Genomic DNA, 17,388 nt, shown 5'->3' with positions numbered 1-17,388 from the left:
AAGGAAAATAGGTGTTAAATTTGGTTTTAAGATTGTTCTTGAGACAAAATGTCGCTAAAATGTCACTTGCTTGCAATTGGAGGTAGTTTAAGACGAACTGACCTTTAAGAGTTTTCAAAAGCAGTGCTATAAACAAAAGCACTATTTTCGTTTGTGGAGATTACAACACAGCAGCTGTTAAGTGTATTGCTTTTTTTGCAAAGGAATATATGTTTGTAAAGAAACTCTGACAAGAACAATTAGCGATTAGAACATGAGCTGAGTACTCTTTACACGATAGCAACTCTGATAAGTAATTTCCTGCCGAAATCAAAAGTGAATATTTAACATGATTTTCCAAACTGATGACATATTCCTTTTAATTACAGCAACAGATTCCCTAATTGCTAAAAAATACAGAATTTTTGGTTTAATTCCAATGAAGTTTTGAGTTATATAAAGATCCTTGATACTTTTCGCTTGGATTTAGCTTTTAAATGAACTGTGTTGTAGATTCTTTGAAATATAAAAATGAACGAATCGAAAAAAATTTCAAATAAGTTGAAAAAGTTGCATTCTATAAAACTAATTATTTGTTTTCTTTTTGTTTTGAAGTTCAGTAAAACATGTTTTTAGTGTTAACAATATTCTGCAATAGATTGACTACTTTTATTAAAGATAAAAGACATAGAAGTTCAATACTTCAGTGACACAAAGAATTTAAATTGAAATTTAGTGCAAATCTATAATAGGAATATTATTCTTCAAGGCAATGTGGTCCACCTGGTCGCATTCTTTGATTTTTTTAACTTCTTTTACCTATTTATTGTTTGGAAAATAAATTAAGAAGATTTTTTCTTAAGTAAAAATGAAATTGAAACGATAAAGCTAAGGGAAAAACAAAGAATAGTCAAGTTAAGTTTATGTTAAAGAGTCCAAAGATTGAGTCTGATTTTTGATGTGTCCTAGTGAAGCTAATCGCATAGTTATGAGCACACTTGCTGGAATGTGTATCTTTGATATAAATTTCATATTGAGGATCAGGACAGGCTACAGAAGTTTTATTTCAGCAGAAGACGATCCAGGTTTGATACGAGTAGGTGACTTAGCCAATCAACGTTGATCATTTAGCGATTAAGACCAAGATGAAATAAGAGAATCTTTTATCTTATATTGTTAAGACGTATTCAAGTTTGACTTTACGATATTTATATGCTAAATCAACTAGAGCATTTTGAAAAAAGCTCGTCTCATCTTCAGCTAATAAAGAATTAGTTCCGATATAAACAACTAGAAACGTAATGCACAATTGCATCAAATGATTGTTATAAAAAGATAAAATGTGCATTTTAGATCAAAAGATGTACAATTTCCTTTCAATTTAGAAAAAAAATTCGTGTAAAAAATCTTTTTATCAAATTAAAAGGTGGTCAAACATATGAAATTAGCTCAGGTCTTAAGATAAAGTTATGCAGCACTGAAAAGATTTGCAAATCGATAAGTTATTTACAGTCGATTGGCAAATGTAAAAGGTACTAACAGTCCGGTTTACTTTTATGTTGTTCTGATAAACAAAATTTCTCAATCTTTTGAATAATACAATTAAACGAGAAAGCTTAAAAGTTAGAGCTTGAAAGTCTCTAAAAGTTAGTAGCTTATAAGTTTAGTAGATTATCACGAAGAATAATTTGATGTTAGTTAGGATTTGTAAACTTCGCGAAAAAGTACGTTGCAGTGTAAATAGAAGTTTAAACGACGCAACAAATAACGTTATAGACTGCACGCATGCTAGATAATATGTAGACCTTGGGTGGTTGTCTTCACTACTTTTGCTGGATTCCTCTCCTTCTCCCACATTTATCTGACCGTAGTTATAACTTTAAGCTCCTTTGGCTGTTTATTAGAAAGCTGAATGTTGCATTGTACCGTTTTTTTTGTAATCTTGGATCTAGTTATGATATTGTGAAGGATTCTTACAGAATCCAACAGCAACAACACCAATGGTTAACATGTGATATATACCTTCTCAATGTGCCACGTGTAGCTATTGCCTCGCATTTCAGACGCTACAATAAGGCCTCATATCTGATAGGAGACGACGGTTGAGCGCCTGTTAGTTAAATTAAAGAACGATTTTTGTAAAACAGTATAATTAAACGGGTCAAAAAGAACCTCTGCTCAATCAATCACATATTCTAAAAAGTTTTTTATGAAGCAGCTGTCAAGTGTGTTTGTTAATCAACGCGCTTTCTTTAGTGACTGTAATAAATTGAGGCAACTTTGGCTTAAAAAGCAAAACAAGGAATTTTAATTAGGGCTCAAGTTATAACTTGATGTTTAAAAGTTTTTGTTGACGTAAAAACGGCATAAAATTGCCAATATTTGCTCAGAAGAATATGGAAAATTTGAATGGCGGCAATAAACATAGAAAAATTGTGTCTGCAAAACACAGAACAATAGAAAATATATTTACAAATATTTAAAAAGGTATTGATATGGATCATTTGCCACTTATGTATAACTCGTCGACTGTGTTATCCAATATCCTTGATTTATCCATCTCATTTAACTATAAACTGATTCAGCTAGAGTTAACCTGCTGGTTATATTAAGCAGGCTATCGTCTACTATCACAGATATGTATTCTGATTTGTTCTTATGCAACAGTACCGACCAAGTGTCTTTATCGAAGGCTATGACAACACAAGCCATTTTGCTGCTTGCAAGCGATTTACTGGTGACGGTCTTAACAACAGTTGGGAATGCACTATTTATGTTCGCATTGTGCACAGACAAGTCACTGCACGCGCCTTCAAATGCACTACTTGGGTTACTGTGTGCTAGTGATTTGTTGGTAGGGTTTATTTGTCAACCTTTATTTTTGGCACATCTGTCACAACTTATCATGGAGTACAGGATAGATGGAACACAGCTCAATGTGCTCTTTACTGTTCTTTACAACGGTAGTGGTGTATCTTTCTTCTTCACTATTTTAATCAGCGTCGATAGATACCTGGCTGTATGTCATCCTTTCAAGTACCATGCCAAAGCCACGTACACTAAGCATCTTCTTGTGGGCATATCATCAGGATGCCTATGGACAATAACATTTGGCTCTATTAACTACGTGCAAGACGACGCACTTGTAAATACATATGTGAAGATAACTTATTCCATTTCTGCTTTATCAGTAGTAATATTTTGTTACGCTTCAATATACCGCGTAATCAGGAAACAGAGAAGGAATGTCATCACAATAGGCCGAATCTCTAGAGACGAAATAGAGACCAATGTCAAAAGGAAGAGAGAACAAGACAGATCTAAAACAGTAGCCATCATAATTGGCTTGATTGTTATTTGCTACGGCCCTTTTTTTGTAATGAAGATTTTGGGAATGTTCCAGTCATCGTTCTGCTGGAACTCTGCCAACGACTACAGCAAATCAATATGGACGGCTTTCTGCATTTTGTTGAACAGTTTGTTCAATCCAATTGTCTATTTTGTACGGTCCAAAGAATTTTCATCATCACTTCGCAGAAAATTTCGACGATGTTATAGCCAAACTTGTTGAACATAGACTTCCTCATATAAGTGAAACGTTAACGTTAAAGCTTAATCTGTTATATTGAGACAAGATATATTTTCTTCTGCAGAGATGCGCAAAATGTCATATGCATCCTCTCCGTCCAGTTTCATCATGGTAAGCTGCTTGCTACTTGGATGGATTCTTCCATTTACTAGTCCTTGGGAAATCCCTACAAATGGTGGATATATTGCACAGCTTACTTAAGGGAATAGAAAAATTAATTAAATACAATACAGCGTTGTCTGTTCTTGAAAGTTCATCACTTCAAACGTAATCTAATCAGGCAAAATAGCAGTTAGCGTCTTCTGTAAAATCAGATGGTTACAGATATTGAAAAAATTCTTGAAACACCTACACCTTGGTAGTTTTAGATTCTTTCGGCAATGAACATTTCTGTGTCACCGTGATTTTGTACAAATTGATTGCTTTCAGAAAATATATTGATTGATTGCTTAACAACTGGGTATTTGCTTTGAAGAGAAGACCAGACTGAGGTACTATTATCATGAATTTATAAAAGTTTATTTTCCAAGCAATCAGTCATTAAGGGTTTGTCGTTGCTTCTATTGCAGTAAACAATTATGATAACCATTGAACACTAAAGCGAGAATTAAGGCCTCTAACTGGCTATTGGCTTGGCCAATTAACTCTGAATGATATCTGGATCTAAATCAAACCGTAGTCTCTTCATAACTTCCAGCAAAGATAGCAGGACAATAAATATAAGCATAAATAAAAACTTGAGCAGTTTGACTTTATTAAAAATCTTTGAGTAATTATAGATAATAAACAAAGATAATTATAAACAAGTGACTACAAAACTGTCTAAAGGAATTGGAATCCTTTGCGAAGTAGGACCCACTTGTACCAAAAAGCATACCTAGAACACAGTATATATATAGTTTCTTCAGACACAAGTACTTTGTGGAATTCTTAACTAGGGCTGTGCCAAAAATCATTGACTGAACCAACAAAATTTTATTTTCGTAAAGCTATTGGCGTTATTTATTCTGCAAATTATTTTGCCAGGAGTGTAAAGTATATATAAGCGTTTAAAATACGTAGTTGCGTTGAAATTTGCAAGCTAGAAATTTTTAAATACATGTTTAAAGTTTCCCGAACTCTTGTAAATGAATTTGTTTGAACAAAATGGCTATATAAATAGGATACAAGGCAATCCTTTCGTCGTGCTTTCTCTTTACTAACCATATCAAGCTACTTTAAAATAAACTTTGTTATTTTTTATGGGATTACACTCTGGGAATTCTTAGCAATAGACTTGAATTATAAGCCAAATAAAAATTGCTTCAACATAAAAACAAAGTATTATCTATTGCCTTACAAAATGAAAAAAGCAACCAAGAAAAGTTGATCGACCTCTTATAAAAATATTTTGATACACATCTTTTAGATTTTAATTTTTTTATTTTTCACTTTCTTTTCTTGCTGTTGATTCCTTCTTGTTGTTATTCATTCATTCAAGTTCAAGCACTATTGTTAAAAAATCATGCTAAACGCATAGAGGTAGATGATAATAGGGGTTCACTTTAGTTTTCTTCGTGTGTCCCTCAATGCTTAATTTATCAAGCAATGCAATTAAAAAATATTTGCTCAAAAAAAATTGGGGTTGACATTTCGCCGTGGCACACAAAAAGCGAAGAAACAGACGGGTGCAAATGAAAGATGGCATGATTTACTTCTAAATTGAACCAAAGACTGGACGAACAAACTAATAGAACTTAAGACTAACATGAATCACGATATGAATAACGTGACATAGACTGTATAAAACGCTTTAGCATAACTTTAAAGCCCTAGCCACTCCTAAATTTTGAAAGAAGTACCTGTCTGGAAGTTCTATCCTACTTTCTACAGTTCTATCCCACCTGGAACATGTGACGCAAACTTTTTGAAAAGATTTGTCAATAAAAATACTCTTAGATAGATATTGAGATTCTAGTGGAATGGGCTATATAAAGGACAAAAGTTAATATCCATTGTAGAGAATTTCACCTGTCAGTTTCACCTGTCATATAGTGCTGGGTGCAGTATAGGCAGAGCTTTCTCGCTTTGGTTAATAGAGCGGGATTCAGGGCTGTCGCTACAGGGGGTGGGGTGTGGGGGATGTGACACCCCCAGACCCTAACCTTGTCAGCAAATCTTCGAAAATGGAAGTTGTTTTGTCGGCAAACTCTTGGAAGCTGGCAAATTTTCAGAAGAAAGATAGAGCATTCTACCATTTTCAATTAGATATTATCGGTTGTTGATGACAGCACCAGTCACTGTTGAAATTGGTGAAAACCTATCGAGAATGATTGATGATCGTTCAAACTCTCTTATGCTAAAGGCCAGGTGCGGTTTGTCCCGGGTGGCAAAGTGGCGATCCCCACCGGGCCCTCAGACATGTAAAGTAAAGAAAAATTACGGGCTCTTTCTGCAAAAGTTGGAGTGGGTAAGATAATTTCATAGACTGAGACACTACAGTCAGAGCCAAGACCCTAACATGCGTGCTGGCTTCACAACTAAGCAAGTCTGCGCGCAGGCCAAAGGGCCCACTATGACCAACAACCACTATACAGAAATTCTATTTCAAATTTCGCACAAAGAAAAATTTGTCCTACTTTCTAGAGAAATAATTTGAAACTGTATGTGGGAATCAAGGAGCTGTTGTTTTTAGGTAGTTTTCTGGAGTCGCCATTGTTACATTTCTAGGTAATAATGACCTTCCAAACATGATCAAACGTTCCCTAGGGTTATATCAGTCTAATGGAAGAAAGTTGCGCAGGAAGAAAGCTTCTCAATTTGGGAAATCTTTGGAATCATTTTTCCGAAAGAAGCGAAATAGGACTTTTGCAAAAACAAACTTTCGCGTTTTAGTGAAAATCATGAACTTTGCTTGAAAAACATTTCTATTCCATAGAGGTTTCCTTCTATTTTTATTCCACGTAATACCAGCAAACAACGAGAAGATGTAAAATTTGTCTAAAGCAATCATTCTTTATCAAAGCTTTCGAGAGGATCAACAGCAAAATTTTCTGGATATTTCACAAAATAAATTTTCGCAAATTTAGTAATTCAGGAAGTTACGCGTATAAATGCTAAAAACGCAAAATTTTTTGCTTCCCTCGAAAGTTTCTACCCGTGAAAATTTCTTCCTTGAAAGTAGCAAGCAACAGACAAAGGCCTTCCCCGTCTCCCCTTCTAAAAGGTGCATGCTTCAAAAGGTATATTGAAGTTTTTCTGTTTGCAAATTGTTAAATGAACAATGTGTTTAAAATTAAACTGTTTGGTACAGAATAAGGAATCTGTATCATTTTAAGTTCTCTTGATGATGTTTAAGAGCGAAAAAGTTTGTAGGTTACTTGAAATCAAATTGTAGCCAAGATATCAACCTAGGCAAATGAAAAGATGACACAAAAAAAAAGAACATGCATGTTGAATTTTTGATTATTTTCTTGGCTCAATTTCAGAATATTATATATATTAGGCCTGCTTGAGAAAAATGCAAAAAGAGTTTCTTGGAGTTGCAAATAGAACCATTGTTTTGCTGTTATTCTGCAGAGTTTAACTCCATACATAGAATCCTTGATTTAAATAGAGAACCACAACCGTCAATAATTGATTTGAACTGAGCATATTTTAACCTTTTCTCACATTAGTTGGTGTGGCTCAAAAAGTTTATCTGCCACACCTTGAACAGGGATCTTATCGTTTGCTAGCCACCCTGCAAAAATGACACTGAGCAAAACTGAAATATAGCAGAATTAAGTGCTGAACAGTTAACAATAAAAACTATGCATTTTAACAGTTACATAGATATTTTTCTTCGTTTTGAAACTATCTGCAATCTCAAAATTCCTGAGAATAGATATTCGTGAGTACTATCAACAAATTGCTGCTATCTAAATATGCTAAGAATAAACCTATCTGATTTAAAGAACAATGTACTTTTTTAATTACATAGGTACTTTTAAAAGTTAATTCAGGAATAGCGGCAGCAGTTGCAACATAGTATGAATATTGTCATGTAGGAAGCATACTATTTTTTAATGGATGCAAAACATCCAGAAACATTTGTTAAAGTGATGCAGTGCAGAGTTATAAACAAGAAGCTCCAACAATAACATGGAAAAGATATGAAGTGAAAGGAAACCATGGAATATGTTTCTATATCAGCTTGAAAATCTGTTTGTGATACCTGGAGAGGAAAGAGTGGGTATTGTTGCAAGCATCCCATAATGCCATTGTGCTATGCAAGCATCCCATAATGCATTTTTAGACTGTCTGAAATCAATTTTGGTTAATCTGTAGAAGTTTACTGCCATTGTTTGGATCGTCAGCGCGCTCACAAAGGACCATTGTTAGCAATGAGTCTTTAATGGGAAAGTTATAACAGGGAAGGAACAAAAAGTAAGACTATTTTATATTTTGTCACAACCATGAGCCAACCATGGGAATATACTTTATGATTTTAGGCTGATTATACATAAATTATATAATACTTTCCTAATGATCACTTTTAGTAAATGGCCAACAATGCACATTTGATCTATTGCTTGAGGGGAGCAGCATTCACACCTTTGGCAAATTGTTCAGGCTATGTAAACAGAAAAAATATCATTCCTTGATAATTCCTACAATGTTACAAAACTTCTTAAAAGGCAAATCAGTTGAGTATTGAATAACAGAATTTTAGGAAGGCACAAAGCAGAGAATGCAAAGATATTTTCAACATCATCATGTTAGATATTGACAAACTTCACCTAATAAAAGATCAAATACATGTTTCTAATGCAGTTGAAGTCACCAATAACCATATGTTTGTTAGACCATGGTCATAGTGATAAAAGAATCAATGGCAAAAAAAATTAAAACATTAACAAAATTCAAACTAGAAGGAGCAATGGATTCATTTTTTCACATTGAGAGATGAAAGAAAAATGTTTCAAGGAGTTTTTCAGAATCATATATATTTTTGTCAGCAGTAGTTAGAAAACAAAATATATTTACACAAGAATATGTTTTATAAAATTTGAGCAATTTTGCAAGTACTTTTAGTTGTTTAAATTTCTATCTTAATTTCTGGCCTCTGTTTTCATATATATAAAGGTTTTCCTCCTTTGTTACTCTATTTTGCCTGCACTTGGCACATAGCATAGTAGAATAGTAGTTGAAAAGCCAAAGAAATTATTGTTCAGAGAACACATCTAAAAAGCTGACCAGAGTCTGTTTGTCCACATATGTTGGGCATAAAATTGATAAATACTTTATTTATTTTTTTAGTGCCTTATAGCATTAAAAATCTTTACATCGTGATCTTTATCATAAAAAATCTCAGAAACTAAGAAGCTTTTTTCTAGAAGCTTTAGAAAGTCTAAATCTCGCTGATAACGAATCCTACAGGATAAAAGTATATTGGTAAATTTATTAGAATCTGTTAATATTTTTAAGGTTTCTAACAGTTCTTGGAAAGTTTCTTGAACATAGACAATATCTGCTCCCAATATTAAATCCCATGATGTATCCTTCCACTTATCTAAGTCTACTCCCCAACATAGCTCTTTCACTTGCCAGGAGTTCTCCCTACCGTCATCCTCATTCAGGTTTCTAACTACATTTTCTCTTGTGATTTCAAGAGCCGCTTTGGTATCAGTTATAACGACATTCGCACCTAAAAGGTAGCCAATGATGCCAACCAAACCTGTCCCAGCTCCAAGTTCAAGAACATTTTTTCCTTGCAATGTGTCTAGGCCTAATAACTTCGTATTGCCAGTTGATATATTTTGCAAAAATGTTCCAAGGATAAGAGCAGCATCCCACACGACACCGGCAACTCCAGAATTTGCCCAGTTTTGATTTATTTCAATTGTATGATTTGCATACTTAAAAGAACGCGTTTCTTCATGAAACATAGGAAGATAGTCATTTCTTGTGTACGGTACAAGCGCCATCTTTAAAAAAAGCCGAAACGAGGTTCCTACCTGCTAGTGGTGCGGGGAGATGGCGTATGTACCACTTCTTTTCCACATTTTACGCCCGGCGCGGACTGGCTCCAAGTCTAGGGCCCGGGCAAATTCGTCGAGAAAGGGCCCCGAAATTCAAATTAAGTTTACGGGTATCTTTTGTGGCAACATTTTTACAGCTGGCTTAAAAGGCTGTTGAAGTATTGCTACAAGTTTTCTTTAATTTACACCACATAACTTAAGAAACGCCAGATTCATCACAGTGGAGACACAATAAAAACAGGATTTAATACCGTATCATGCAAATGTAGCCAAATAGAATTACTGAATAAGGAAATGAAATACTCAACAACTTTACTAATATTCAAGAAAAATCTCGGAATTTTCATCGTTCAATTGTACTTGTGATCTTTGCAAGGAATACGTATGCAACATCTGTTATACTTAATTTACGTTATATCTAGCGTTGGTAATTTAAATTAGTTGGTTTTAATTAACTTGAGTATAGCTAAAGTTTGTAGCAACTTTAAATAAATGAAGAAAGAATAAATCCAGGGATGTAGGCATTGGCGTAAAAGATTAACATGGGGGTTCTACAATCCATTATTTGGGTCCGCCTCATTTTCACTGTAATGCCTAGGGTTTTATTGTGATGTAGGCTAAGAGGGAAGAAAAATTCATGCCATTGTTAGGGAAAAAGTATCGTTTTCCAGCTAAATGATATTTAAATGGGAGAAGAATGTAGTAAAGAAGATTTAACGGCAAGTTGTGCTCGAGAATTTATTTTTTCTATAGTTTATGAATTTCTAGTGTAAAATCTGGCTGCATTACGCGTCGCTGTAGTGTTTCTACCACTAAAATTTTGATTGATGGATGGCTAGACTCCTCAAACATAAATGTCCGCAATGAAATAGTATCATCCAACAAACAAATCACGGGCCTAATGGATTGTCTCAGTTATTCAAATAAATCTTGATATGTAATTTTCCAGTCAAAGCACATTGGGGGTTGATAATTTTTCCGATCATTAGTTGAGCAGCCAGGTTAATTGATTGGTTGAGCAGCAGACATTATGAAAATATTAGGAGCTTAGGCAGGGCTGGTTAAACGTTATTGGAAGGTGGTAATGGGGGGGGCAAATTGTTTAGATTGCTCCGGGGTTTACCGGGGCAACCTTTTAAAATGTTTTTAAAAATGTTAAGATTTCCTTCTCGAATAAGCATATAGAAAAGGCTACAGCTTTAGCTTTCTCTTCCTTGAACCCTTATTTGTGGCTAAAGATGACAGATTTTGACCAGTGAAATGTGTTCGAGTAAAGCCAATCTCCCCAAACCTTCCCAGTAATTCCATGAAGATAATTGTCGTCCCTGATGATAATTTGTTCACAATTACCGATAAACCAAGATCATAATCTCAACCTTTAGTGACAAGCGCAACATTTCCGACACACATAACTTTGAGCAAATTTCACAATGATACAATAAAAAACTTGTCTTGCCTGTAGAAGACAGTAACTAAGTGTTCTCAGTAAGATATCTTCAAAAGTAGAGAGTCATTCTATTCTTTGTTTAGATACCAAACTATGTCTACATTTCTATGAGTATAAAGCTTGTAATGCATCTTAGTCTTCCAGTTGCATCTCGTCTCCTTTTCTTGTTCAGTTTACAATGGCAGACATGTGCTGGAGCAAATTGGATTTTCAGTATCCTTAAAAAATCAATTTCAAAAAAAACTTTTGGCACATACTGAAAAGAAAATAATCAGGGCCCACGCAACTGATCCAAAACTGGAGGGGCTAGTAATGTTAAGAAAGTTTGCTCCTCCTCTTCAGCCCAAATTGTCGCTATCATTCTTTTGATGCTGTAATTTAAAGCTGTAATTTGTTGTAATCTAAAGGTTTTTTCTTTATAAATACTTTAAGGTTATTTCAGTCTTTTTAATGTAGCGAAAAATAATTAGGGACACCACTGGCTCCTGACCCACCCCCCCCCCCCCCCCGTGACACAAGCCCTGGTAAATTTTTCATATCTCATCATGACATGAAGTATTTGCAACCAAATTTTCATGCGATTTTATATGTGTAAATGCTCAGAATCGAAATTAGTGTGAACATGTCGAAAGAATTCATCTACTGACTCTAAAACAATGTTGTGGCATAAGAACATATATGGAATTCGGACTAACGTAAAACATTATTTAATATCCTGGGAAAATACATCTACAAGTTAAAGAAATTCTTCAGCTCTTGTGCAGTGGCATAATGCTATCAAAATAACAAGAAGGGGCTTGTACACGAAATATTGCCAAAAAAAATAGCAAAAAAAGAAATTGGCTAAATTTTGGCACTAACACTGCCCTTCTGAGCCCCCTAGCACTATAAGCCTGTTTTTCTGCAGCATGACAATGTCAAGCAGTACAGGCAGGCGGCAGCGGCGATGCCAGGAATTTTTTGTAGCAGTTCCTCGCAGAAAATTGGTTACAGTTTGGCACAAAACTCTTTGGTGCAGTGTTCATTGTTGCATGTTTTTATGAAATATGTACCTCTATTTGTATATAGATTGTGTATCTCTCTTATGTTTGGAACGCTTATTTTTTGTGATATATATTATTTATATGTACAATTACAAATGGCTTAGAAAGAGGGGTTTCAGAGGAGCGAAAAACTTGTCAAATAAAGTTTAACTGCTTTTTTGGGATAACCTTGGATCTTTTGAAAAATAATAACATGGTTGTCTTTTTTATCAAAAGGTTACTATTTGAGAGGAAAGATTTAGATATTTTTATATTAGGTATTGTATTTAAGAACGTTAAAACCGTTAAAAATTACGTTAAAAACAATTCCCGCAATCTTGGTACTATCAGCACTCTTGAAACCCATTTCGATACAGCCACATGAAAAGATAAATCGCTTTCTGCTAATCTTACAACAACAAACGCTTTTTATATGGAATGCCTAGTAAAATTAATCTAACGTAGAATCATTGTATCCCAATTGTTCTGCTCTTATCCAGAATAAAATGTATAAGCTTTTCTAAGTTTGTATTTGTATTCATTGCTTTCTTGCTTTCGACGGTATGGGTCGTGGCCGGGGGGACAGGGGGGCCAGTGGCCCCCTCTGCTTTCAAAATTTGACGGATTTTCGGAAAAATCATTGTTTTATAGAAAAATTCTCAAACTTGGGCTGTGGGTAATTCTCAAACTTTTAGCAACATAAATTATTTGAGTTAAGGTACTTACCATAATTTCGAGTGGTAATTCACTTTTTCAAAGAAAATACTAGATTTCCACAAAACAAAATGATTCCTCAGGATTTACCATAGAGATGGGATTATCTCTATGGGATTTACCGATTTCTACCTTAAAGTAATTTTCTGCTCGGATTTTGCTAGCTAAAATCTGAATGTTCGAGGGCCAAATTTGGTTATGGAAAATGGTCGATTTTGGTCAATAAATTAGGTCTCTATTTGATGCTGAAGACCAGGACAGTGCCAGTTTTGTGCCTGTAGCCAGATTATTGATAATTAATGTCTCTGATTTGAAAATTTATGCAGTTATGTTGCGTAAAGTAAAACAAGGTGTAATGTTCTAAACGAGGCTGTTTAATTATGAGGTTATTATGATGTAACACCGAAGTGACAGAAGCACGTTTTATATGAGTGTTACTCTCTGTATAATTGAGGACTCTTCATATGGCGACGAGAATGGAAAGTGTTTATAAACATCAAGCACAAGTTGGCTCTTCTGCAGTGACAGAGTCATGAATGCAGCAAGCAGGAAAGTGACTTAATTTTGCTTTTCATTTTGAGTTAGGCCTGACGTCTGCCCGCACGAGGCTTATTCCGCATAGACAAGGTGTATTTTGCGGACCACGGCACTAGTGCCTACAAAGTTTTTGGTATATTCTACGGACCACACCCAAACGCCGTAATATACCACTATTCTGTTTTTTTATTTGTTATAAATTTTTTTTTTCATAAAAAAAAAATTTCTTACAAGCATGGCCTCTGCACTAGTGGGTCTTAAAGCGTGCGTAACGGAGTTTAATCCAGATGTGCAACAAGATGCTGGTAGCAATCAAGAACGCCGATGGAAACTCTGGTTAGAAAACCTAGAACTGGTGATGGATTTTGAGGGCATCACTGACGCTGCAGAGGGGCCTTCAAAGAGAAGGGCTGCATTGCTTGCTGTTGGTGGCTCTGAATTACGGGAGCTTTTTGCAACATTGACAGTTGCGGATGCAAAATATTCAACCGCCACAGCTGCTCTCACTGCACATTTCACTGCAAAAAAAAATTTAGCTGCCGAGCGCTACAAATTTTTCTGCACCAAGCCCACCTCCCCAGAGGAATCTCATGATCACTGGGCGACTCGCTTAAGGATCAAAGGTGCTGATTGTGAATTTAATGAGATGGATTTAAATTCTGCAATCACACTGGTGATGACACTGCACACTCACTCCGAAAAATTACAAAGGGAGATAATTGCTCAAGATATGGACTTAAAGAAGGTCCTAGCTACTGCTCGCTCTATTGAGCTTACCAATAGAGAAATTGCCTTCATGAAGCAACACAATATGGAGGCTACAGCCACACCAACACCTGTCTATGCTGTACAAGGAAAGCACCCTAAGGCAGAACATCTATACAAGTCTAAAGGGAAAACCATTGAGATCTGCCGCTATTGTGGAGAGCGAACACCACACAAAGGGAAATGCAAGGCCATGGGTACAACCTGTAAGAGCTGCAATAAGAAAAATCATTTTGCTAGTGTTTGTTAGTCAAGAAAATCAACAAAGCCAGTCAAAACGGTAGACACAGAAGAAAAATTTGATGAAAATCCAGAGCAAGACAGTTATATCTACAACAATTTTGTGGAAGGACCAACTGTTCTCAAGCTGGATGCAGTCACTACACCAGTTCATGCTATCCAGAGCAAGAAACGATATCCGGATACCATGGTGCAGGTGAAGTTTGATGGGGGCACAAAATTGAGAATGCAAATTGATACAGGTGCAGATGCAAATATCATTGATGAAAGCCTCTACCACCAGCTGCACCCTAAACCAAAACTTAGAAGAACACAAGTCAAGCTCAAGCCGTACAACTCTCCACCCATTCCGGTAAAAGGATCCTTCCAGACACAGCTAACAGCCAATGGAAAGCAGGCCATTGCAACCGTGTATGTTGTTCCAGGATCAGGACAAAAACCTCTCATTGGAAAGTACACTGCTTTTGATCTGAGTCTGCTTAGCATCACTGTGAAAGAGTTAACCGCAGACATGCAAGACATGCACCATGTGCTGCAGGAAAGAAAACAGGGAAACAAGAGTGCCAAGGCCACCACTCACGTCACTCAACACATGTCATATTCAGCTATGGCAGAGCATCTCACCTCTAAAAAGTCTTCCGAACAGCGGCTGGACAATATCTACAAACATAAGCAAGATGCAACAGACAGAGTTAAGGCCATCGTTGATCAGTACCCTGGGGTGTTTGAAGGTATTGGCAAACATCGATACAGAGTTGTGAAGTTGTCCGTGGACAAGTCAGTACCTCCAAAAATTCAACCACAGCGCCGAATACCCTTTGCAAAGAGGGAGCAATTTGAAGCCATTCTCAAAGAATTGGAAGATGCAGACATCATCGAGCCAGTGTATGGACCAACAGAGTGGGTTTCAAATGTCGTGTTGACACCAAAAGCTGATCCATCCCAGTTGCGAATGAGCCTTGATATGACCACAGCTAACACTGCCATCCGGCGCACACGTCATGTCATCCCCACATTGGAAGAACTGCGATACAAATTAAATGGAGCCAAGCATTTCACAAAACTAGACATGCGTCAAGGCTACATGCAGTTCGAGCTGAGCCCAGAAAGCAGATACATGACAACGTTCTACACCCATCAAGGCCTGAGGCGTTTCAAAAGGTTAAATTTTGGCACCAATTCAGCTGCTGAGATTTTCAATGAGGAAATTCGTCAAACGCTGGTGGATATTGAACATGTTGAAAACATCTATGATGACATTATCGTGTTTGGAAAATCTCAGAAAGAACATGATCGAGCACTTATGCAAGTATTACAGCGCCTTGATGACTGCGGTCTAACACTTGGCATGTCAAAGTGCAGTTTTAACCAACCAGAAATCAAGTTTTTTGGCATGACTTTCTCATCAGCAGGAATGTCACCATCACCTGACAAAGTACAGGCTCTACATGATGCCCAACCACCCGCATCTGCAGCTGAAGTTCGATCCTTCTTGGGAATGGCTAATTTCAGTGCTCATTTTATTCGCAACTACTCTGCTCTTACAACCCCGTTGCGGTTGCTCACTAGAAAGAATGTTACTTTCAACTGGACCAATGATTGTCAAAAGGCTTTTCAGTCAATTAAAGAGGCCCTCTCACAAGACACCACAATGGCATACTTTGACCCAACACGAGAAACAAAGCTCATTGTAGATGGCTCCAAATATGGCCTTTCTAGCATCTTGACACAACTTGAGCCCCAAACACAACAATACAAAGTAATCAGATACGACAGCAGAGCGACAACAGACACTGAGAGTCGCTACTCACAAATTGAAATTGAGAGTGCTGCACTAGCATTCGCCATGCAGAGAAACCATATCTATCTACATGGCCTTCAAAATTTCATTGCAAGCACAGATCACAAGCCTTTGTTACCCCTGTACAACCAGTACAAGGCAGAACTTCCGGCACGAATCCTGCGGGACAAGTTGAAGCTGCAAGATTATAGCTACACACTAATTCACGAGCCGGGGAAGACAAATCCAGCTGATTACCTTTCCCGGCATCCAGTTGTCTTAGCTGATGTGTGTACCGTAACAAAGAAATCCATAGAAGAGGATATGCTATACATTGATGCAGTTGTCCGAGCCAACCTTCCCAAAGCTGTAACAAAAGAACACATGTTGAAAGCTACACTAGAGGATGAAACATTGACAGTTCTCAAAGAAATGATCTCACAGGGATACATCAGCAAAGAACAGAAAAGGAAACTGGCTTCATATACACATATATTTCCAGAGCTATCAGTAGTGGATGGCCTAGTGCTCAGAGGTTGCAGAATTGTTGTTCCTGCCAGCCTTTGGCAGTCTGTGACCACCCTTGCTCATGAGGGACATCAAGGGGTTGTGAGAACAAAGCAATACTTACGCATGCATTTGTGGTTTCCGGGATTAGATAAGAGGGTTGAAACAGAAATTGCACAATGCATGGCATGCCAGGCAAATACAGATATTCATCAGCAAGAGCCACTCAAGCCAACAGAACTACCCACAGAACCATGGTCTAAACTTGCAACAGACCTATATGGTCCATTAGACACTGGTGAATACCTGCTGGTTGTACAATGCCTGTACTCCAGATTTCCTATGGTCGAAATCGTGCGTTCAACTTCTGGTACAGCAGTCATACCAGCAATGGACAAAATTCTCTCAACATTAGGAATCCCAGATGAAATAGCAAGTGACAATGGGCCACCATATAGCAGTGAGGAATTCAAATCGTATGCAAGATACATGGGTTTTGAGCACAAAAAGAAAATACCATATGCACCATGGGCGAATGGCATGGCCGAAAATTTTATGAAAAACCTAGGAAAAATCATTCGCTCCTCCACAGAAGAGCGTCTAAACTGGAGACAGGAATTACAGAAATACCTGAGGGCCTACAGAGCTACTCCACACACAATGACAAAGCATTCTCCAGCCAGTCTCCTTTTCAATGGACGAAGGTATAAGACGCGTCTTCCAACACCTACCAGTAAGAAAATATTGCTTTATGACAGAGAGGTGCTTACAAAGGATGCTAGGAGCAAAGAAACAATGAAGCAGAA

The 17,388-nt window shown here is 36.7% G+C and overlaps 2 protein-coding genes across 2 annotated transcripts; one reads left to right on the top strand and one right to left on the bottom strand.

The window, feature by feature from the left end:
• The first annotated feature begins 612 nt into the window (after nt 1–612).
• Nucleotides 613–4,319, top strand: LOC135682571 (trace amine-associated receptor 1-like). The gene has a single exon (XM_065197529.2). It carries the CDS (start codon nt 2,618–2,620, stop codon nt 3,548–3,550), a length of 933 nt encoding a protein of 310 aa, XP_065053601.2. The 5' UTR covers nt 613–2,617; the 3' UTR covers nt 3,551–4,319.
• A 2,915-nt stretch (nt 4,320–7,234) lies between these two features.
• Nucleotides 7,235–9,625, bottom strand: LOC135682572 (protein N-lysine methyltransferase METTL21A). Its single transcript, XM_065197531.2, has one exon. The coding sequence runs from the start codon at nt 9,514–9,516 to the stop codon at nt 8,845–8,847; it is 672 nt and encodes a 223-aa protein (XP_065053603.2). The 5' UTR covers nt 9,517–9,625; the 3' UTR covers nt 7,235–8,844.
• Between the last annotated feature and the right edge of the window lie 7,763 nt (nt 9,626–17,388).

This window comes from Rhopilema esculentum, chromosome 16 (assembly GCF_057945365.1).
Source record: "Rhopilema esculentum isolate cy_ngs chromosome 16, ASM5794536v1, whole genome shotgun sequence".
Classification (NCBI taxonomy): domain Eukaryota; kingdom Metazoa; phylum Cnidaria; class Scyphozoa; order Rhizostomeae; family Rhizostomatidae; genus Rhopilema; species Rhopilema esculentum.
The sequence above is the reverse complement of the archived record's forward strand: the minus strand, read 5'-3'. Positions and strand labels throughout refer to the sequence as shown.